The sequence below is a fragment of the Mus pahari genome, chromosome 10 (assembly GCF_900095145.1).
Source record: "Mus pahari chromosome 10, PAHARI_EIJ_v1.1, whole genome shotgun sequence".
NCBI lineage: Eukaryota > Metazoa > Chordata > Mammalia > Rodentia > Muridae > Mus > Mus pahari.
Window position 1 is genome coordinate 74296819 of NC_034599.1, and position 22482 is coordinate 74319300.

The 22482-nt window shown below is 40.9% G+C and overlaps 1 protein-coding gene across 3 annotated transcripts in view; it reads right to left on the reverse strand.

Moving 5' to 3' along the window:
- The window catches only part of Col12a1 (collagen type XII alpha 1 chain), a 121880-nt gene extending 99947 nt beyond the window's left edge, over positions 1–21933 (reverse strand). For 2 of the 3 annotated variants that reach the window (XM_021207140.2, XM_021207141.1), the window contains exons 1-10: positions 21022–21933; positions 18023–18130; positions 10165–10281; positions 9272–9415; positions 8614–8673; positions 6659–6922; positions 6350–6514; positions 5157–5330; positions 2028–2318; positions 1004–1606 (exon numbers count right to left, since the gene is read on the reverse strand). In XM_021207140.2, coding sequence (XP_021062799.1) covers positions 1004–1606; positions 2028–2318; positions 5157–5330; positions 6350–6514; positions 6659–6922; positions 8614–8673; positions 9272–9415; positions 10165–10281; positions 18023–18095 — 1891 coding nt within the window. In that variant the 5' untranslated portion in view covers positions 18096–18130; positions 21022–21933. The remainder of the gene's footprint in view (positions 1–1003; positions 1607–2027; positions 2319–5156; positions 5331–6349; positions 6515–6658; positions 6923–8613; positions 8674–9271; positions 9416–10164; positions 10282–18022; positions 18131–21021) is intronic. The other variant, XM_029542915.1, reaches the window with a different exon arrangement.
- Positions 21934–22482: the final 549 nt, after the last annotated feature.

The window sequence follows — 22482 nt, forward strand, 5'->3', positions numbered from 1 at the left end:
CTCTCTCTCTCTCTCTCTCTCTCTCTCTCTCTCTCTCATACACACACACACACACACACACACACATACACACTCACCACACATACACACCACAGCATGTGTGTGACCATCATATACACATATACAGAAGAATAATTTTTAGAATATACTTAATAAACTCAGCATGCATTAAACTGATCATGAGAAGAGATGATGCTTAATGCACATTGTCCTTTGAAGGTTTACAAGTGGGACAGATATGAAAATATAAACTTACTAACAAAAAAACAGCTAAATGTGTAAATGATGCAAATACACTAGAGAACTTAAGAAGGGTTTATAATGTGGGTGATATTTTTAAGCAAGCATTGTAAAGCACAATTTAGACAAATTAAGAAGAAAGGATAGAGAATTCTGGATGTGAGATATCATGCCCAAAACAATCAAAAGAAGAAGAAAAAAAAGAATACACAAAAAGAATTCAAAGTTCCAAGGCTTTTAGTTGCCTTGGGTTCAAAGGACCCAGATCTGTATTTACACAGTGGAAACTCAGTAAGTAGTTGTTTAATTGGCTATGACAAATAGGTATGATGAAGCTGGGTCCTAGCCTTTCTTGAAGATCTAAGGGAGGAAATCTCATTTTGGATAAGCATTTTTTTTTCTCCAATAATAGAATGGTAAGCATACCAGGAGAAAGTTGGGTTTTGTTTTGCTTTGCTTTGCTTTGCTTTGCTTTGCTTTGCTTTGCTTTGCTTTGCTTTGCTTTGTTTTGCTTTGCTTTGCTTTGCTTTGCTTTGCTTTGCTTTGCTTTGCTTTGCTTTGCTTTGCTTTGCTTGTTTCAGAGCTGAGGACTGAATCCAGGGTCTTGCACCTACTAGGCAAGTGCTCTACCACTGAGCTAAAATGTGCCAGACCCAAGTGCACTAAGTCCCATGGTTTTCAATAGCAGTTGGACATTTTCTTGTACCCAATGAATCAAAGAAGAACCCTACCCATGGTTTTAGAACTCGGAGGCTCTACCAACCTTTCTTCTTTATAGCTGCCAACTCTTGCTCAATTCTAAGACAGATGGACTGCGTGAGTTCAAACGATATCCTCTGAAAGGCGTCAAAATCCTCCACTGTGAACACATGGGTCTCAGCAGGAGGAGAGGCAATGGCTTCCAGCTCTGAGCGCACAGCATCCTTTACACCAACTGCGAAGATCTCCACGTCCGAGTTCCTGAGTTTTATAGCAGGGTCCCTGAAAGCATCTGACGACTTCCCGTCTGTGATGAGAATCATCACCTTCGGTACGTTGCTTCTGGAGCCTTTGTTAGGCACAAATATTTTCTCTCTGACATAAGTCATTGCTTTGCCCGTGTTTGTGGATCCTCCCCTGTACGGGAAAGTGTTTATTGCTTTGATTATATCTTCAACTCTGTTGAACTCCTTCAATGTGAACTCGGTGTGAGGGTCCCTGCTGTACTGGACAAGGCTTATCTGCACCCTGTTGGGAGAGATCTCGAAACTTTTTGCAAGAACTTCTAAAAAGGCTCTAACTTTAACAAAATTTGCAATCCCGATGCTATAGGAACCATCAACCAAAAACACGATGTCGGCTTTTATATCCACACCACGTGAACATTCTGTGAAGAGAAAGAAAATCCATTAAACATAAATAAATAAAATTGAAATATAATAACAATTAAGATATAGATGTTTCTAGATATCTAGCTTTCTTTGTAAGTCTACTTCTTTTCAAAAACTGCTACAAGGCTGGAGAGGTAGATCAGTGGGAGAAAGTGCCTCTTGAGCCAGTGTGAGGACCTCGGTTTGGATAGTCAGCACCCACATGAGAACAAAGGGCATCTGTAACGCTGTGCTAAGGGCGTGGAGACAGGCAGATCCTGGGGCTTGCTAGCCAGCCAGGCTAGACCAGTTCCAGGAAAACTCCATTGGAGGAAAAAAAAAAAAAAAAACTACTGAAAATGCTATGTTTAAAACGAAGTCTGAGCTAGTAGACCATGGTGTGGTACTCCAGCCGTAGCAATGAAATGGCTCCCTTACCCACTTGAACTTTCATTGGCTGCGTCTTCTCCATGACCGAAGTGGGCTCACTGGATGTCAGGCCCTTCATGGCAAAAACGCTGATCTGGTACTCCGTGTCTGCTGTAAGGTCACGAACATTGAGCGTGGTGGTCTGGGGCCCCACACTCAAAGCGTGATGTCGGCTTCCAGCTGCCATTGGTGTGAGGAGGATCTTATAGCCGGTCACAGCGCTGGGAGACGGATCCCAGCTCAGCCTAATGTATTTTGATGAGAGTTCAGTAACTACCAGATTTGAAGGAGGCTCGATGACTAAGAAGAAAAAGAAGAGGTATGTGGTCATTAATAATGGGGTACAACTCTGCTAGGTTTTACATTTGGACCTTCAATTCTTCTTATTCAAATTGACATTGTCTGTATCATCAAAAAGTGTTGACTAATACCCTTTCTCCTTACTTCCATCTGTATGAGCCCCACTGTGAGGATTTTAGTTACTGTGCTGAAAAGTTTGGTGGGGAGAAGAAAATTTTTTCATCAATTTTGATGAAAGTATATTTAATGTTTCATCCTTCTCTGAATCTACACTTTTCATTTCGAATTTGACATTTTACTCCTTGTCTTTATTTTCATGCTCCAGATGTTTACTAGCTATTCAGAACACTGATGATTTACCCAACACCCTGAAGAAGGATGGTCACAGCTGAGATGTGGTCATCGCTACCCATGCAGGAAAGTTCAAACAAGGGCACAACAAAAGTCTCGCCTGATCTTGGCACTCACAAAACTGCATTCCACTAATAATTAACCTATTTAAAGTAAAGAGAGATAATCCAAGTGAGGTGAAAGTGGGCATATAGATTATATGATGATACAGACTCAGGGTGAGGGAAAGTTAGCCATTAGACAGTTAAGAAACAGAAAGGATTCAGAAAGGATGAGAAGCCGTGGGAGAAGTAAAGCCAAAGAACTTATGAAAATATGATTGAAGGTGGCATCATGGGCAAGCTACACTCAACCATTTGTCAGTTCCAGAGTGGGCGGAGACCATCATGGGGCAGTACCAGGGCTTTCGGTGTTCAGATGGATACTTGCAAAATATCCTTTAGAAATACCTCTTCTCTCCTCTAAGAACTTAGAAGTAATGACTGAGAGAAATGGGAAAGTGTTCCAGATGTGGGAGTATCAAACTGATCTAATCTGAAAGATGCCTAAGACTTGAACACGTTAGAGGGCATCTGATAGTGGAAAGTCCTTGTTCTTAGGGGCTGGTAGAAGCAATGCTGTTACTCACTGATGTTCTAGAACGCTAAAAATAATTGTCTGCAATCTGCCAGTGCTTGAGTCTGAGTATAAAATAATTCAATCGACTCACAGAAAAGCCTGATTATGCATAGACAATATATATCAAAAGACTTTTATAAAAGTCTAATCAATGTAGGAAGGGAAAATCTCATGAGGTCCCACCCCTAGACAAAGAACTGTAGGCAACTAAGGAATGCTGAGAGGAGAAGAAATGGATTTTTGCAGGGGGGAGCCCCCTAATGTTTATCCAATACCAAGTGGATCCTTGAAATCATATACATACACACAACACTAAAGAGATTCAGCAGGTTGCATTTCTATATTTAGGTATTTACACACAGGCGCACAAATATATACGAAACAATAAAGAACAAAAATAATCCATTAACTTAAAAGGGAAGCAAGGAGGCACATAAAGTAGCTTAAAGGAAGGAATGAGGAGAAAATTGTCATATTTTAAAATGTTTTAACTAAAATTAAAATATTAAATAAACTATATCTAATCAAAATTTTCCCCTCACCCCCAAAAAAAATGTTCAGAAACTTCACAGAAAAATAAATATTTTGTCAAAGCTTCCAAAGGAAAGAGAAAATAATTCCAAGGTATTAACAAGTTGAGGTCAGTCACTGGAGGAACTGGTTAAGATGTGGCTATTCAAGAATACCTGCAAAGCAGGAACCACTGTCAGTAAGAGCTAGCACATATACCCCCTCAAGAAACAAGCACTCTGACTGGCTAAGATCAAAACTTCAGGTGACAGCAGATGCTGGTGAGGATGTGGAGAAAGACGACACTCCTCCATTGTTGGTTGGATTGCAAGCTGGTACAACCACTCTGGAAATCAGTCTGGCGGTTCCTCAAAAAATTAGACATAGTACCACTGGAAGATCCACCAATACCACTCCTGGGCATATACCCAGAAAATGTTCCAACTTGTAATAAGGACACATGCTCCACTATATTCATAGCAGCCTTATTTATAATAGCCAGAAGCTGGAAAGAACGGAGATGTCCCTCAACAGAGGAATGGATACAGAAAATGTGGTACATTTACACAATTAAAAACAATGAATTCATGAAATTCTTAGGCAAATGGATGCATCTGGAGGATATCATCCTGAGTGAGGTAACCCAGTCACAAAAGAACACACATGATATATACTCACTGACAAGCGGTTTTAGCCCAGAAACTTAGACTATTCAAAATACAATTTGCAAAACACATGAAACTCAAGAAGAAGGAAGACCAAAGTGTGAATACTTCGCTTCTTCTTAGAATTGGGAGCAAAATAACCATGGAAGGAGTTACAGAGACAAAGTTCAGAGCTGAGACAGAAGGAAAGACCATCCAGAGACTGCCCCACCCAGGGATCCATCACATATACAGCCACCAAACCCAGACACTATTGCCTATGCCAGAAAGATTTTTGCTGACAGGACCCTGACATAGCTCTCTCTTGTGAGGCTATGCCAATGCCTGGCAAATGCAGAAGTGGATGCTCACAGTCATCTATTGGATGGACCACAGGGCCCCTAATGAAGTAGCTAGAGAAAGGATCCAAGGAGCTAAAGGGATCTGCAACCCTATAGGAGGAAAAACAATATGAACTAACCAGTACGCTCCCCACCCCCAGAGCTGTGTCTCTAGTTGCATATGATGGGAGGAGAGGCCCTTGAACTTGCGAAGATCATATGCCCCGGTACAGGGGAATGCCAGGGCCAGGAAGTGGGAGTGGGTGGGTTGGGGAGCAGGGCAGGGAGAGGGTATAGGGGATTTGGGGGATAGCATTTGAAATGTAAAGGAAGAAAATAGTTAATAAAAGAATCCAAAAGAAACAAGCACTCACCCTCTTCTCCACTGACCAGCTCACCAAGTTGCTCATCAACTCCTGAACACACCTGGGAGATTATCTCATTCTGGATGTCCACAATTGCATCAAAATTGGCCACATTGAACACATGGTTCAGGGAAGGTGTGGATGCAATTTGTTTGAGTTCTTTTGCATCTGCAGCTTTAATACCTTAAAAACAAAAGGGTGGGAATATGATAAAATGGGATGTGTACCAACTGTAAGAATCTTTTTGCAGTATTTCTTAGTCTTGTAAAACTGAAGATAGTTTGACCCTTTTTAATTCAAAATCCAGAGTTGCTTTGGCACATGCCTTTAATCTAGCATTAGGAGGCAGAGGCTTGAAGATTTCTGTGAGTTCAAGGACAGCCAGACCTACATATTGAGACCCTGCCTCAAATAGATAACAGATAGATTGATGGAGGGATGAAAAGAGAGAGAGAGAGAGAGAGAGACAGAGACAGAGACAGAGACAGACAGAGAGACAGAGACAGACAGAGACAGAGACAGACAGAGAGAGAGAGAGAGAGAGAGAGAGAGAGAGAGAGAGAGAGAGAGAGAGAGAGAGAGAGAGAGAGAGAGAGAGAGAGAAGGTATGTAGGTAGATAGATGATAGGTAAGTAGGTAAGTAGGTACATAGATAATAGATATAGATGATAGTAGATGAAAAACAAATGTTCAGTGACAAAGGGTTTTATAATTTCACAAACAGTGACCAGCCATGAGAAAAACAAACGATTAATGGAGAGAGCCTCCATTCTAACTATGCCATTGCTCGTCTCTGCCATCTGTAAAGATAATATTTTTTTTTTACTGCAAAGTGCTGAATGTGCTAGAGACCTGTGAATATTTCAAGTATGGTGTAATGCAGAAAATGCATAAAATCCACTTAATGATAACACAAGGAGGATCTTTATTAGAACCACTGGCAGAGTGTTCATTGAAAAGCAGAGACCCAGCAAAGCATGTGACTACCAGCTCACTTCATCCATACGCTCAGAAAGTTTTATGAAGAAAGAGATAAGCAGAAGTTTTACTCAAAGACAACTTGGCAACTTGCTTTCCTATAAAACGCAGTAAGTAAGCACTTTTGACAGCACCCTTCCCTGAGGAACCGACCTTGATCTTCTTCAGCATCAAGTGTACTAGAGGAGAGCTAGAAAGAAAACGGCCAGTCAGACTTAACCTACCCAGAGAGAAAACCTCAACTCCAATATTCCGAAGCTCCCGCGCTGGAATTTCCACTTCGTCCTGAGACTTGCCGTCCGTGATAATAATTGCCACTTTAGGAAAGCCCGCTCTCGAGCCAGCAGATTCAGTGAAAGTGTTTTTAACTAAGTAGTCAATGGCATCCCCTGAAGGAAAAAAGAAACATTTTCACTTAAATAAAATAATTAAAATAAAATAAATAAATAATTGAAATAAAATAATTTCTTAAATTTCTTTTCAAAATAAACATTTCATTTATTTTAAACAATAATATAATCTCTAAAACATACCTGTCATTGTGTTGCCACCTTTATATGGTATTTTTTTAACTGCAGCAAGGAGGTCTTCTCTTCGGTAGTACTGATTTAAGTTAAACTCTGTCCTGGTATCTGTGCTGTACTGAACAACTCCAACCCTTGTCTTCTCCTCCCCAATGTCAAATGCAGACACCAGAGCAACAATGAAGTCTAAAATGTACTTGAAATTATTTCTTCCCACACTCCAGGAGCCGTCCACAAGAAACACTAGGTCAGTCCAGGCACTGACAGAGCACTCTGAAACATATTTGAAAAACTTTTAACTGATAAAATCAGTCCATCTTTAAAAAAAAAAAAAACCCACAGCCTAGCATTGCAAAAATCTTCTCCAGAATATATCTGACCCACTGTTTTCCATCTACACACTTAAAAGAATACACAATCTTAAAAGTACGCTGAAGTAATTTTAGTGCACTTATGAAGATCCATGTATGGGCAGGATGCCTTTACATTGCTATGCATGATAGCAAAGAACTGACTAGACATGTGATACGCTGCCCAAGATACTGCAGTCAGAGCACATGCAGTGACAACCTGTTTTTCTGAACCATATCTTTAGTTTTCCCCAAATGAAGATTACATAAAACATCTGGGAGACACACAAAAGAAATGTCAACAGAGTCTCCTCCTCCTTTGTTATGTATCAACAGATAAATTCAATCTGTGCTCTTCAGGCAGATTTGTTCTGGGTTGAAGAGCATAGCAAATGTTTTAGTAGTCTGTCATACTTTCCAATATAAACGTCTAAGTTTATAGTCAGGGTAGTCTATGCACAACATCATGCAAAGTAGCCAAACTATCTATGTCTTTGTTATCTATGTACTCAAATTTGACAGCTAAAATCTCCATTATTAAACAAGAAGAGGAAATACTGCTAAGTCAAAGCCCAAATGTCCATATGGCATCCTTAAGGGATTAACATGCAGTGGGCTTTTATGACCTCACATTATATTTCCTTCTTCCGTGGTCAAGGAGGCAAGTTGGTTTTCATGAAAATCCGTATTTGCAAGGCAACATTTAGTGGATTTCTGAAGATGTTTTTTGTCCTTGAAGTTAGTTGGTAGATAATAAAAAAGTATCTGGCAAAGAGGAGCAGGAAAAGGTCTTGGAAAATTGTGCAAGACAATTATATGCTGTTTAATAGGTCAATTTTAGTCTATTAAAAACCCATATCTGGCAGAATATTTTGATTTAGAATAAATATTGATAGTTTGGAGAAAATATTAATGTAACTGCATAAGAGAAACCTCATTTTAGATTATTGGACATCTGAGGGAGTGATAAACAGTGATCTAGAGGGAAATGCTCCAAAGAAAGAGGCCTTTGTGTTTATAATGTTTTTACGGTCAGTCTGGGTCATAAATCCAACTTACAAAGTGGCAAAAATCAGAAGTCCAAGAAACTCCTTGGGAGTTCACTCTAGCAAGCCACGCAAAGCAGTGTCCGACAAAGGAGGGGATGAGCCTTACAGCCGAAATAAATAAAAGTGTTTTTCATCTGGTTATGTATTCACCAAGTCCTTAGAGATGGATGGGCTGCAGAAACTCTGGGAAGATTGGGAAAGCTACGTCATCAGCCAAGGTAACAGAAATATCCCAGAGATGAGTTCAATATGCAAGTACACCTAAAGTGTATTTCATAGCCCTTGAGTTGCTTCAACTACTAAGGTTCCCTCAGTCTGCTCCCATACATCTGTAAGTACCATCTATTGCTATCAGTTTGTAGAAGGAAGAAATATTGGCTGAAGGTTAGACATCAAGGTTTATAAGTATTAAGTTATACATTTCTCTGTTATCTACTCCTTCTAGAGAAAGCTTATAGCTGGTAACATAGGGAATAGGATTAAGCTTTGTCTATTATTAGAACATCTACTACAGTGCAGTTGTGATTTCCACAAATCCAAGCAAAAAATACAGAAAGAAACTCACTTTGTATTTCTGTTTTTCCAGGCTTCTTCTCCCCTGGTTTTGATGGATCACCTGTTTGAACTGAGTCAAAAAGCCCATCATTAATCAAAAAAAAAAAAAAAAAAAAAAATACGGGAAAAAATATAGTAAACCATAACACATACATTGTTTTTTTACTATTGTATTTCAAATGTTTGGCCTTGTCCAGCTGGTCAGAGTGCCAAACAATGATTTCCTTACAAATGAATTATTTTGATGAACTGTTAGAGATACCTCAAAAGGGTTTTTACATTACTGTGCTACTTCTTGAGACAAAGGTTAAAGGCATAAATGAACTGTTCATACCACTGATAACTACAGTCGTAGAAAGTGGTGCTTATATGTTACCTATATAATAGGAGATTAAATCCGAAGCTGGAAAATTGTCTGCAAAATACATGTGTGTGTATCTATGTAACAGTAAGAATCAAAGAAAAATAGGCTATCAATTTGAAAGTGGGGAGGACATGAAAGGAGATGAAGGGAGGGATTTCTGGGGGATGGGGAGGGTCTCTGAAGGGATAAAGGGAAGGAAGTGACATAATTGTATTTTAATTTAAAATATACAAGAATTTTTCAAATTTAAAAACAAAACTAACAGAAAAATAATTAAAGTACTTAAAATTGTATGTGTTCTTACTTGTTAGTTGACCTATAACTGGCACACTTTCTTCTACTTCATTATAGGAAGTTATAGTCACCACATACTGTATTTCAGGAATAAGATCTGATAATAGAGTTTCAGTGGTACCAGCTGCAAGGGTAAATTCTTTAGTAGGCCCATCTGAAAACACAAAGAGAAAAATAAGAATATAAACTTTCCTGAAAATAAGATATTACAAAGAAGTCTAAATGTACTCCAAAACTGAAACTTTTACCGTATGCATTTTTCAAGACATTCAAGAGTTGTTTTCAATAGTCTTCCAAAAATAAGTCCTTGCATTTTTAGAAAACTAGTATATGCAATGGCATTGCCTTTATCTGACAATCACACACAAAACTTAAAAGGCGTGAAATTCTTCTAAATTAAAGATATGTCAGAATATCAGACCAAAAATATATCAATTTTATAAATAAGATATGAGTCAAAAATAATTTAACTTTAAGTTATAAATTAGAAGAGAACAGAAAGATAGAAAAAAACACATTCAAATGTGGTCCATATGCTAATTAATACCAATAATCCGCTGAATTGACTGAATACTTCAATTATATTATATTATTTATATTGTATATGATATATAATATATCATCATATATTTAGACATTGGTTCTCCACACTTGGGCAGCATGGTTAATTCACACTGTAGATAACACAATAGGACATCCAAAACAAGTTTTGTTTTGCTTTGCCTTGTTTACTGAAAATATTGGGATTGGAATCTGTAGCTCTGAGTCTGCCAAAAAACTGGTGACATCAACCAAATCCCTCTGGCTTGCTCATTCTTGCCCTCCCTGCAGTTAAATGTAAGGTTTGGCAAACTGCATGCTCTTGATGTCTCTGTCCAAAAACCTCAGCATCTTGAAACTCACCTGTTGTAGAGTCCACTGTTATTCTGTAACCCACAATTGGATCAACTGGTCTCTCCCATGACATATGAACAGTATTCTCATCTATAATTTTAAAATTCAAGTCGGAAGGTGGGTCAACTGCAAAAAGAGAGTTGAGATCAGTTGTGTTTTCCAGTGTCAGAAAATGGTTAATATGATTAATGAAGAATTGTGTTGAGCAAAGCTTACTAAAGTTGTCTTTGCATAAATTTGTTTCCAACAAATATAAAAGATATGTTGTTGGATCAGAAAAAAATTAAAAGCTGACAAGATGTGACAAAACATCAGGAAGTGTACAAATTACAGAAGACAGCCACGGAACACTTGATACTTGAGTTGCTAAGCCATTCAAGAATGACCAGCAAAATCAAGCAGAATCGAAACATGTTTGGATACAAGAACAATGAAATCACATATAATAACCACATATGCAAACAATTCACATAACAATTAAGGAAATTCAATACATGCTGAGTGCACTTTGAACAAGCATGCCAAATCACAACCTGCTTACAACCAAAGACGTTAATTTAGAACACTGACACCACACTCTTTTACAATGTAGAAAGAAAATCGCTGGTGTTTTGGGTTCAACCTTTGCATTGTTGCTTGGTACATCTCAGTCTGTGGTAGAAGCTTTTAAAATGTATTTGAATGGAAAAGATAAATCATAAAAAAGTAAATATGTCTCACTAGGAAACATACATTTAAATGTATATTCATATTAAAATAAGAAAAATATTAAAATGAGATGTTAATGGTTTATGAGTATATAAACAGTGCTAGAAGTGTTTATAAAGCTTATATTCTGCCCATTTACAGCAGTTTGCTGTGTTCCCAAGGTGTAAACCAACATGGTCATTGCCTTTATAGGGGGCACAGTCCATACTAGAAGTAGCATTTTTAAGTTAAAATGCCAGTGTGGCCCTTTAACAAACAATAGTTAATTATGAAAAGACAACATCAATGTATAGTGAAGGGCAATTATTTACAGAACTTGAAAGGAAATAGAAACGAAGGATCAGCAATGGAAGACATGACTTGCATAAAATCTTGGAGAACTCGATGACAGAAATAACTGTGAAGTACAGAGAGGAGCAGTTTACATACAAAACTGTACAGCGTCATGCATGTGTCAATGAAATGTTTGACTCGTTTTTTTAGTTTCCCACAATGAACAAAAGCCTCCATGTACAGTAGTCATTACACAAAGACATTCCTGAAATATTTTATAATGATATTCTCCACACAATGTTCATGCCTCCTCATGCAGCATTGGACTGACTCACTGTCAGTGCATGGTCGATGCTTTGAAAATCATTGCACTTGAAGCAAGTTCAACACAGTAGATGATTTTCAGCCATTTGCTTCTTTAAACGTCTTAGTCTACAGATATGACTCGTTGGGAGTGAGAAGGTTTATCTCTGTTTTAAGAGGTTACCATCTCCTCTTTGAATTTTGCGAAAGTCAATTGAAGTGCAGTAATAGCTCTGAGACACAAGTCAGAATTTAATGGGGATTAGAGCCATCTTTAACATCCATAGCAGATTTTGAAAGGAAACGAAACTCATCAGGCAAACATCTGCTTTAATAAACTGCCACTTCCAACTGTAGAAGATGGCTTTATTTTTATTGGATACACTAGAGGAATGAATGTTACTTTCTTACTATCCATACACAGGCAGTGAGATTAGAACTATTAATCTACATGCGCAGTTTAATCATTCAGCATTCTTCTGTCTGGAACCATATTGCAATATTTAGCTGAAGTCATCACTTAGTATATGTAACGAGCATGCAACAGATGTTAATAGGACGATGGGTATTAAGAATATCATTATAAAATATTGTTCTGATAGCAATGGCTCAGGACAAATTTAATGCAAAGGCAGACACAACCGGCCTGAGCAGCTTTTAAAAAAAAATCAGTACATGGAAAAATAGTACCACCAACCTTGGAAATTGACCTGAAGGAGCGGACATTAGGTTAGAACTGCTGAAGGTCAGCAGCGGCCCACCTTGTTGATGTCCAAGTGACCAGCATTCCAGATAGACTGAAAAAATGACTGTGGGGGAAAAGTCTTGAACATTTTAGAGGATTGTAAGATGCTCGTGGAAACCCAGATGTGGGTTCAAACTGGGATTTGAAAGCAGGGAAAATGGCCTAGCAATGTGTGAAAAGCAGAACCCCTCCACTCTTTGCATTCTGGTTAATATTACCAAATGTACAACATTTCAAGACTGTCACTTATTTACATATTTTGTGATTTATTATGAAAAAATGAAGTATTATGAGGGTGTGACCCACATCGATTTAAATCAATACAAATACATGTTTTTATTGATCTGGGAAGATTTTTACGTTAAAATAATTCACAACCACTATCACATTGTCACAGAGTCTAGGTGTTCCCTAAAATAATGCTGATATAGCCATAGTACAAACACTAACTAGCTACATACAGTTTGTAAGTGCAAACCACCATAGCCAAGCCAAGAGTAACATAATTAAAATTATAAATAATAATCTGATTCATAAAACCTGGCTTCTCATCATGAAGAAATGAAACCTTGAGTATTTATAACTGGTAATTTAATTTTATACTTAAACATAATGTGTTTAGTATCAAAATACTGTAAAAAGAAAGTGGAATTCTGATGAGATTTCTGTTACACAAGCTATAGGATTTAGGGCATTGTAGAAATGATCATACTATGTGAAACGTATTCGGTGTCTTCTGTATAATGTGCAGATATTTAGATATTTTACTTGTTTTCTCAGGTTTGTCTTTTTAATAACCTAACTATAGGCCTTGCAATCATTGATTTACAAGAGAAATTCAAATGAAGTCATTATAGCTCATGGATATCAATAACTTTATCTTGCAGTCTGTATAGTTTTCTGCCACATCAGATTAAATGTAAACAGAAGAAATGTTTCAATCAGAAATTTTAGGACATTTATACTACCTGTTAATTTGTACATACATATTTTTCTATTCTCTGAAAAGTCATTATTAAAAAATTATATCTGTCCAATAATATATATGTATCACATTGACATCTGCAACTCAAATGTAGATAGAATTTGGAAGGTGGCTATGCTCACTACTATACCACTAATGTGGATTTAGATAGAATTTGATATATTAACTTCACACACTTATTCAAACAATTTTAAAATTGGTGTGTCTGTCTTGGCTTAAAGAAAATAACCTTTTTTCAATTAGAGTACCCAAAAGAAGTCTATAACCAAGAATGGCAGAAATAAGCAAATGGATAGTTGGATGGGTGGATGGATGGATAGATGGATGGATGGATGGATGGATGGATGGATGGATGGATGGATGGATGAAAGGATGGATGGATGGATGAAAGGATGGATGGATGGATGGATGGATGGATGGATGGATGGATGGATGGATGAAAGGATGGATGGATGGATGGATGGATGGATGGATGGATGGATGGATGGATGGATGGATGGATGAAAGGATGGATGGATGGGTGAGTGGATAGATGAATGGGTAAATATAATATAATATTACAGACAAAGCAAATATAAGAGCCACATTAAAATATCCACTTAAAAAAGTAGTAAGACCTTTGTTCTGATCTTTGAAATAACACTGGAAAGGATATTTTCTCAGTGATAGAAGCCTTGGATGTGCAAAGTGTGATGAGTCTGTTATATTCCACAGGTATTAACTTAATTATTGAGCATCTAATGCTACCAAAGTGCTTGTTGTTTGCATTTATAAATACCAAAAATAGCAGCTGAAAATTAACACTTCAGACAAGCAATGAATTACTTAATACACATTATAAAATATGTTTTTCCATTAAATTGGCCGAGTTGAACAGTTCCTGAGTACCAAGGAAAATCAGCACTAGCCCACTGTCCTGGATCCTGTCTGTGCTATGTAGTAACCATACTAGAGAACTTATGAGTGGGTGGGTAGATGGAAGAATGGATGGATGAGTGCATGGGATGATGGATAAATGAATGGGTGGGTGGGTGAACAGATAGATAAGTCAATGTGTATAATATGCTAAGACAAAGCAAATCTAAAAGCTACAATAAAATATCAACTCCAGGAACTCTCACTTCCTCATCTGGAAAATAACAGGTTTGAATGTTTTGTTGTATATTAGAAACAGCACTGTAAAAATATAAGAAGACATGGCCATAAGGCCATGAGAATAAATGGAAATCTGCAACTGACAGTGGGACAGACGGAGGTAGGGAGCATCTCCAGGAGACAGAGACCTGGAGGTAGGGAGCATCTCCAGGAGACAGAGACCTGGAGGTAGGGAGCATCNCATCTCCAGGAGACAGAGACCTGGAGGTAGGGAGCATCTCCAGGAGACAGAGACCTGGGATAAAGGAGGCGCCCAAGAATAAGTGGTGGCGATCTTTGCTGTGACTCAGAGCACTGGGGATATGGAGCCTGAAGAGGTCACCTCCTGGAGCCAGACAGAAACCCCTAAGGAGCAACAGGGACACCAACCCACCCACAAAACTTTCAACCCAAAATGTATCCATGGGATGAAGCAGAGACTGAGGGAATGGCCAACCAATAACCAGCTCGACTTGAGACCTATCCTATGGGCGAGTACTAATCCCTGACACTATTAATGATAATTTTATTATGCTTGCAGACAGGAGTCTAGCATGGCCGTCCTCTGAGAGGCTCCACCCAGCAGCTGATTCAGACAGATGCAGACACTCACAGGCAAACAGTCCCTTTCATTAGAAGGGGAGGAGGGATGGGGGAAGGATTGTGAGAGGAAATATATATATTTCATTTCCTCTCACAATATATATACATTATATCATATATATATATATATATATATATATATATATATATTCCTTAATCTAGATGCAAGGCAATTATTATTAAAGGTATGGATTAAAATCACTGAGAAATTGATAATGATTGTTTATTATATGGTATAAGCTATAAATAATACAAAAATTAAAACTGAATTTCACAAATTTTATGTCCATCTCAAATTCTAGATTAATGAAAAAAATGTGTCCAGTTCTCAAGGAACAATAAGCATTAGCTATTTAATGCAAAGCTAATTTTTTCTAAAAATCTATTAATATATGTTACCCAAACCCAGACTAACTCACACAATCTAGGTCCATACCTAGATATAATCTTAAACTAAAGAAAGTTTTAACTTTGCTAGTCTATTTAATACCCACTTAAGACAAAAAAATTTTTAAAAATCACCTTTGTCTTTACTTCTATAGGACACAGTAACCTAGCACGGTAACAGAATTCGTCATACAAATGGAAGCACGGTGGAAATTTTATTATGACTTTTGAAGGTAAAATGTAAATTTTAATTTAATTTAAATTAACATGAAAAACTATGCTTCCAGCATATTAAAAAAATAAAAATTATCCATAGAACTACAAAAGCATATATGAGCCACACCAAAATAAAAATAAAAATAAAAAGTAGCTTTGGCTACCCTAGCAGAAGACTGTAAACAGAGGGGCAAGCTGAAATTTTGAAATACCCTCACAGAAAGATTTCAGGGAGAAAAATTCTATTTCCTAGTCCAACGTCTTCAGAAAGACTTTGGCCACAAATTTTGTTAGCCCTCTCTAGGCTCCTGGGGCCATTTAGTTAGTAGTTAACACCAGGGCTGAGCAGCCCAACAAGGGGCAAACAGCCACATGTTGCTTCTGAGTGCTTGAAGTGTGGCCAGTCCATAATGAAATGTGCTACAAGTGTAAAAAGTCCACGTCTAGCTTCCAAAACTTAGCATGGAAATGTAGAGGCGCTAGCTGATGTGTCTATCTATCAATTGCATATTGAAACAAAAATACTGTGTTAAGACCTTTTACATTAAAACCAATTTTTCTGTTCCCTTTTGTTTTACTTATATGACTATAAGAAATGTTGGAGTTATACGTATGGCTTACATTTGTGGCTCATATTTCTGTCTGATACTGCCAAACTAGAAAGCAATCCAAAAATGAATTTTATTAAAATATACTGGCCTAAAGAAGGAGGAGACATGAGCTTAAGAAAGATTGAGAAAAAACCAACTACATCATATGAAAATTAATATAAAGTTAAAAGATAAAATATGAGCTAATCATAAAGGCATATCCTATAACATCCTTTTTAACTGTATTTTGCTGCCTGGTTAGTACCACTTAAGTGATGTTTTCCACTTAGCATAATCACTAACCTAACCCTATACTTTAGAATTCTCAGAACTTTTATTTTCAAAGAACTATTTTCTTAATGAGCAATAAACAGGCCACTTCAGTGACTTATCTAAAAATATCTTCAGTAGTGTTTCCAGAAGTTTCTCAAATAAAATTCCTTCCTAACTGACATCACAGCCAGGATTACTGAAAGAACACCTCATCAGAATACTCCTTCAGGAGGGGAGAGCAGACTCATCACAAAAGCCAGGCCAGGAGCCTCTATGCTTCCCTAACATTAACTTCTGTACCTACAGTTTTGAAGTAGAACATTAAAAAAAAAAAAAAAAAAAAAAAAAAAAACAGGATGGCCAAGAAACAGCCCCACATACCTACCCACTTTAGTATCAACACAGTCTACCTTAGAATTTCCAGAGCCTACAGACATCTCCTCCCTCACTTCATTAAAGGCATTTTTTTTTTAATTGAAGAGGGTAAAAGGGCTTTTTAAGATTAACCCATTTATCTTGCAGAATACGATTAGTTTGCAAAGTCCCGAATAATAATTGAAAGAGCGCGTAAGATTATTACATGGAAGTGGCTTCCTCAATAAATACTGAGACATTAACTCACTAAGTGCACCAAACAAAACGGAAATTAGGTTAAAAGTCTAACAAAAGTTTTCTAGACGGCAGGGTACAAGAGCTGTTTGGTTTTTTTTTTTTTTTTTTTTTTTTTTTTTTTTTTTTTTTTTTTTTTTTTTTTTTTTTTGAGTCATATTGTGGTGTCCCTGACCACCTAGTGCCAAGACGCTGAGGTTAGATGTGGCCAGGTCTCCCCGAGCCAGGCAAAGGCAAAAGCAAGCCAAAGGGTGCCCGGATCCCAGCCGCCTCCAGGCTGGAAACCCTGACCTGGAGCCAAGCCACCCCCAAACCCCCCTCCCCACCCCCCAGCTGAGTTGTTCTGGGAAGTGTGCTTTAGAAACATTAAAACCAAAGGCAAACAGCAGAGTCCTCTAGATCGAGTGGGCACCCCTTAGGGGTCAGTTTCTGCTTGTCACTCAGCCCCACCCACCCACCTCCCGTAACTACTGGCAGTTTGAAGGTTGACTCCTTTGCCTGAAAGTCGTCTGCCTGCCTAACCTAACCTGATCAAAAAGAAAAGAAAGGAAAACCAGACGCTGGGGCTGGCAGTGTTGGAGTCTTTTATTTCATGTTGTCACCAAGGTCACAGTCCTGACCCAGGTGATCAGCTGCTGATCCGGTAAAGATGTCCATATTCTGAGGTTCCTGGTGCCCAGACGTCGTCCGTCGTCGTCAGGAATCCTCTTCACAGAGCTGGATACAGTTGTTGCCCTATCCCAGGGACTGATCGTCAAGGAAGGCGGCAGTGCAGGTGGCAGTGTGGACAGCACACTGCAGAGACAAGCGCAAGGAGACCACACAGCACTGTACAGAGTAGGGGAAAGCAGAATAAACGAGCTGGACCTTTAAAGTTCAGAAACGGACACACCTCTGAAGGCAGGTGTTTCTCTGAAGAAGAGAAAGCACCGGAGAAGTGCAGAGAAAACAGACCAAGCAACAGAAGCGGGAGATGAGAGTCTTTTCCTTTCTTGAATTCTGCAGTTTCACTTGCCATAGGAGAAGAAAAAAGCGGTTTACCTTCTGCCTCAATGGAAGACAGGAGTAGGGCCACGCCCAGGGCGGCCAGCGCTCGGGGAAGCCTGGTCTGCATGCTTGGGCCTCAAGCTCACAGCCTCATGAAGGGATCTGCAGGAGGAAGCAGTGATCCATCAGAACCCAGTCTGAGCAGGCCACGAGCAAGGTTAGACCAGAGCCTAAACGTGGTCCAGAACCCAGCCAAATCTGCCTAGAAAACAACAGGGCCCAGCCCAGCACATAATGGGCCCATTGTGGAACCATGGAAGTCAAGCTCTTCCAATAGGTTTAATCGGGGCACTAGTAGGAAATTCTAGTTTAACGAGGATACTCTTATCCCAGGGAGCTGGTGCTGCCTGGTGCCCTGTAAAGGCACATGACTTCATATGGCCAAGGTGAAGCATAATTTAGAGGTCATTTTATCCCTGACTCAACCAAATGTCTCTTCCAGCTGGGGATTTCATTTGGCTGCTTTTCCCCTAACTGCCGACCTCTTTAGGTAACTGTGCTTTAGTGGTCCCAGGGTAATTTGAAAAAAAAATAATAATAATAAACCTCTTTTATTCTATGTTCTCCAGTTTATCCTGACTAAAAATATGCAAATAAGTCCTTAAGATCTGGAATAGATTATAGAGGGATGCGGAAGGCCCAAATGGACCCCAATTCTTCTGATAACCATGTCGTTTTCACATCCGATAAACCCTTTACCAAAGACGAGCAGGAACTAACTCTAAAATGCATAATAAAAAGAGACGAAGCAGTAGAAAAAGCAAAATGCCCTTGTCTGTTTCCCAGACATTCTTAAATTGTACGAACCTCAATAATTCTTCCTTGTGTTTAACTATTTCTTAAAGCTGGGAGATTACAACCAATACAAGTCCCAGAGGGGAAAAGGTTAGTAGTCGTTCCTGACTTTGCAAATAGATTTACCCCTGTTTGGCAGAGTCGCACTCATCCTTTGCACTTTCTCAACACACGGTAGCTGCTTTAGCAGCAGAAAGGACTGCCCTAGTGTATTCTATGATGCAATCCAGGAACAAACGTTACCAGCAATTAGCTGGACTGGGAAGGCGTCCGTGGCCAAATGCAGGAAGTGCACACATTACTTTAAGGCTACACCATAGGCCTCATGACAAATGGGGGGGGGAACACTCCCCCATTTGTGTTTGGGAATTCAAAAATAAGCCAAAGGTTGGGCTCTCCTTGAGAAAAAAAGAAACTGACAGTCTCCGACCATGGCTTTCCAAATCATTGGCACAAGGGTTAGGGCAGCTTTCCTCATCCGAGTGTAAATTGCATTTTACATGTCTGATGAGCAGGCAAGCCAAATTGCCCAGAGCTCCTTTTTATGAAGCCAATATTAAAATTTTGGCGCTGCTCTGGGATCTAAGGGGTTTTAGTAATGTCTTTCCCCCCTAATTAACAACATTCAAACCCTTTCCTACATTAGTCAAAAAATTTTAAAGATTAAAAAAGCATGACTGCTTCATTGTTGTTGTCACCCGGCCATAACGCTGATATGATAATTTAGAATGCAGTCGGCAGTTGTGCTCACGAAAAGTTAAAGGGTGGTAACCTACCCACAAAAATCGGTGTGCAGTTTGGGGTGGGGGGGCTGTTTAAAGGTTGAACAAAAACTTGAGTCTTGGAAGAGTTTATCTTAGTCTAGTGCGCCACCTATCGGCCCCCTGTCTCAGCATCAAGAATGAATCACCTCTCTTTGGGGTATTTGATGAATAACTCAGCTTTCTCAGCCAGCCAAGAATTCCGTTCGTATACATTTTTAAAGAAAAACTTCTCTCTCCTTCTTAGCCAAAACATTTATCGGAGTGCTTAGCAACACTTCATTGAGCATTCTCAGACATAGATGTCTGAAAGCGGTAGCCCTTACGTGGCAGTAGGATTTCCCTCACTTCCCTCTCATGAATGAAAATGAATCAACTGACTGGAGTGGGGGCACTACGGGAACTGGCCCCTTTCGGACAACTCGCCCCTCCCCCACCCCTTGCTGGAAGGGGCCAACTCTTTAACTCTCTCAAGTTAAATTTTTTTTGAAACGCACACACAGACACACATGTTTCCTGGGCCCGTCTAGTTTCCAGGCGTCACCTACGTCTTCTAGAAAGGCTACCTAGCCAAGGACGAGCTTAGACTTGTTTCTTCGCCCCCCTCCCGCCAATCCTACCCCAATATTCTTTAGAAGACCCCAGCCTTGGAGCTGAGAGGAGGTGTATACCAAAGATCTGAATTGGTCAGGGGACGGTGGCTGAGGAAGCCAGATGCAGGTCCCATTTGTCAACTGCTCTCAAATGCACTGACTCCACACACTCTGATCTGTGCACTCAAAGACTAGAGGAGAACCCTCCTCAAAGGTCCCATTGACTGACCCTGGGTAAAACTTAATCCCAAGGCATCCAGGAGGAACCCAAAAAGGAAGTCTCAGAAGTTGCGAAAGCCGGTCTAACCCAGCAGCCCTTTGAAAGCAGTGGACCATGGAGCCAGGGCAGCTCCCCCGGAGCATCTGGAGATGTCACTAGCCCAGGCTCGCCAAGCTGGAGCGCTTTCCACTAGCCCTCCATGGAATTCTTCGCGGAGCGTACAGAAGTTCACTTCGTTTTCCGGCAATGCCTTGTGCCCCTGCTGCAAGCCTGGCGTCCCTGGCAAAGCCTAGATTATAAAGAGCGACCTACGCAGCCCGTGCACTTCACTGAAAGCGACAGAGACTATAAAGGACATTGCCCTACAGATGGACACACTGAGTACCATTTTGCACGCGAACAAGCCACCTTTCCTTCTCCCTCCAAAACTCCAAAGAAACCGCCAAACTCCTGTGCCACCGATCTATCTCGGACACTAATCAATCGCTTCCAAAGCCAAGCAGCTCCTGCCCGGCATTCTGCCAGCCCCGGGTTAAGGTGCAAGCAAGAAGCCACTTTCCCCAGTTATCTTTAGGAAAGGCCGCGAGGGGTGGGGGTTGGGGTGGGAACAGAAGCCAGACTGACCTGAGCCGGAGGTGACAGAGGGAGCCGGCGTCCAGCAGCCTGCGCGTGGGACCCCCCGGGCCTGGGAGGGCGCTGCGCTCCGGGAGCACCTGGCGGCCGCGGGTGTGGAGAAGGCGGCGGGAGCACCCAGCAGCAGCGCCTAGTGCGCGGAGCGAGCGGAGGCAGGGGGACTGAATGCAGCTGCCCGCGGACGCGTCTGCAGCGGCCGCCTTTGCAGACTGGGAAGAGACTCCGCGCCGCGGGCTACTTAATAGAGGGCTGTTCCCGGCTCTCAGTTTACTCGGTTACGAAACGCCTGAGAAGGTGGAAGGCTGCCACGGGTGATGTATGCTCCTCGGCGGTGAAGGAGGTCTACTTTTGGGAACGTGTGCATACTTCGAGCATTCCTTCGGCGTGAGGTGGCGATCGCCGTAGTAGCAATGCCCCTCCGGGGGCGGGGAGGAGGGAGGGAGAGAGGGGGACAGCCGCAGCCGGGTTCCCTGCCAAGGGAGGCCGCGGACTCCTCCGCTTGGGGCGGGCTAGGGGGCTCGGGTTTCCCTAACCCAAGGAGTTTCTTTAATACGTTTATTTTTCTAAAATAAGAACAATGGAGAAGTGGGGAACGGATCTTCGTTTCAGAGCAACGGGATGGGCATCCCCTTTGTCCCTCACCATTGCATCTCCGGCCGCCACTGTCCCCACGTCCACCTTCCTCCCCCTCTGTCCGGGGTGCACTTAAAACCGATTTACAGGCTTTCCATTAACTAACTGTCTGTGCACGCGGCGGGCCTCTGTCTTTCCCAGTCTCCAAGGCGCGACTTTGAAAACTCCGACAGCCGCCTGCCTGCTCCCGGCTCGGGGCTAGGATAGCTTTCCCAGGCCTGTCTGTCTAACCTAGTTTTTCAGGATAGAGATGAGAGGCTTCGATTCAGTCTGGAGGGAGGGAGAGGGAAGTTATTGGGACCTGGGGGGGGGGGGTGCATCCCAACGGAACACTCAAGAACAAGTTTTATTCACCGTAGATATTACTTATCAGTTTAAGAGTAAAATCTGGCCCCCGTTGGGGCTTCAGGCAGCTCTTCTCTGAAAAATTCCTAGAGGTGAAAAGGACGGAGAGGAGCCCGCTCGGGGACGCGCGCACGCACGCGCGTGCTACTGAGAGGGCCAAATAGGAGCCGGACGCTCTGCCAGCACACGGGCTCTTTTCTGCAGCTCCCCGGTTCCCGGCACTCCACCCCTTGGAAGCAGTGGGTGTCTGGCACTTGAAGTTGCCAAATTGTACAAGACGCATGGGAGGAAGCGTCCAGTAGTCACACGATGTTATCCGGAAAGGGTTCGAAGACGGATTCCTACACGCCGTTTGTGAGCTCAGAACTCGCTCCGCGGATTTCCCGCCCCTTGAAGCCCAGGGATGTTGCCTCAGCAGGGTTGGGCTAGTGGGTACTGGAAACAGGAGAGAGCTCTGGACCCTGGAGATGACCG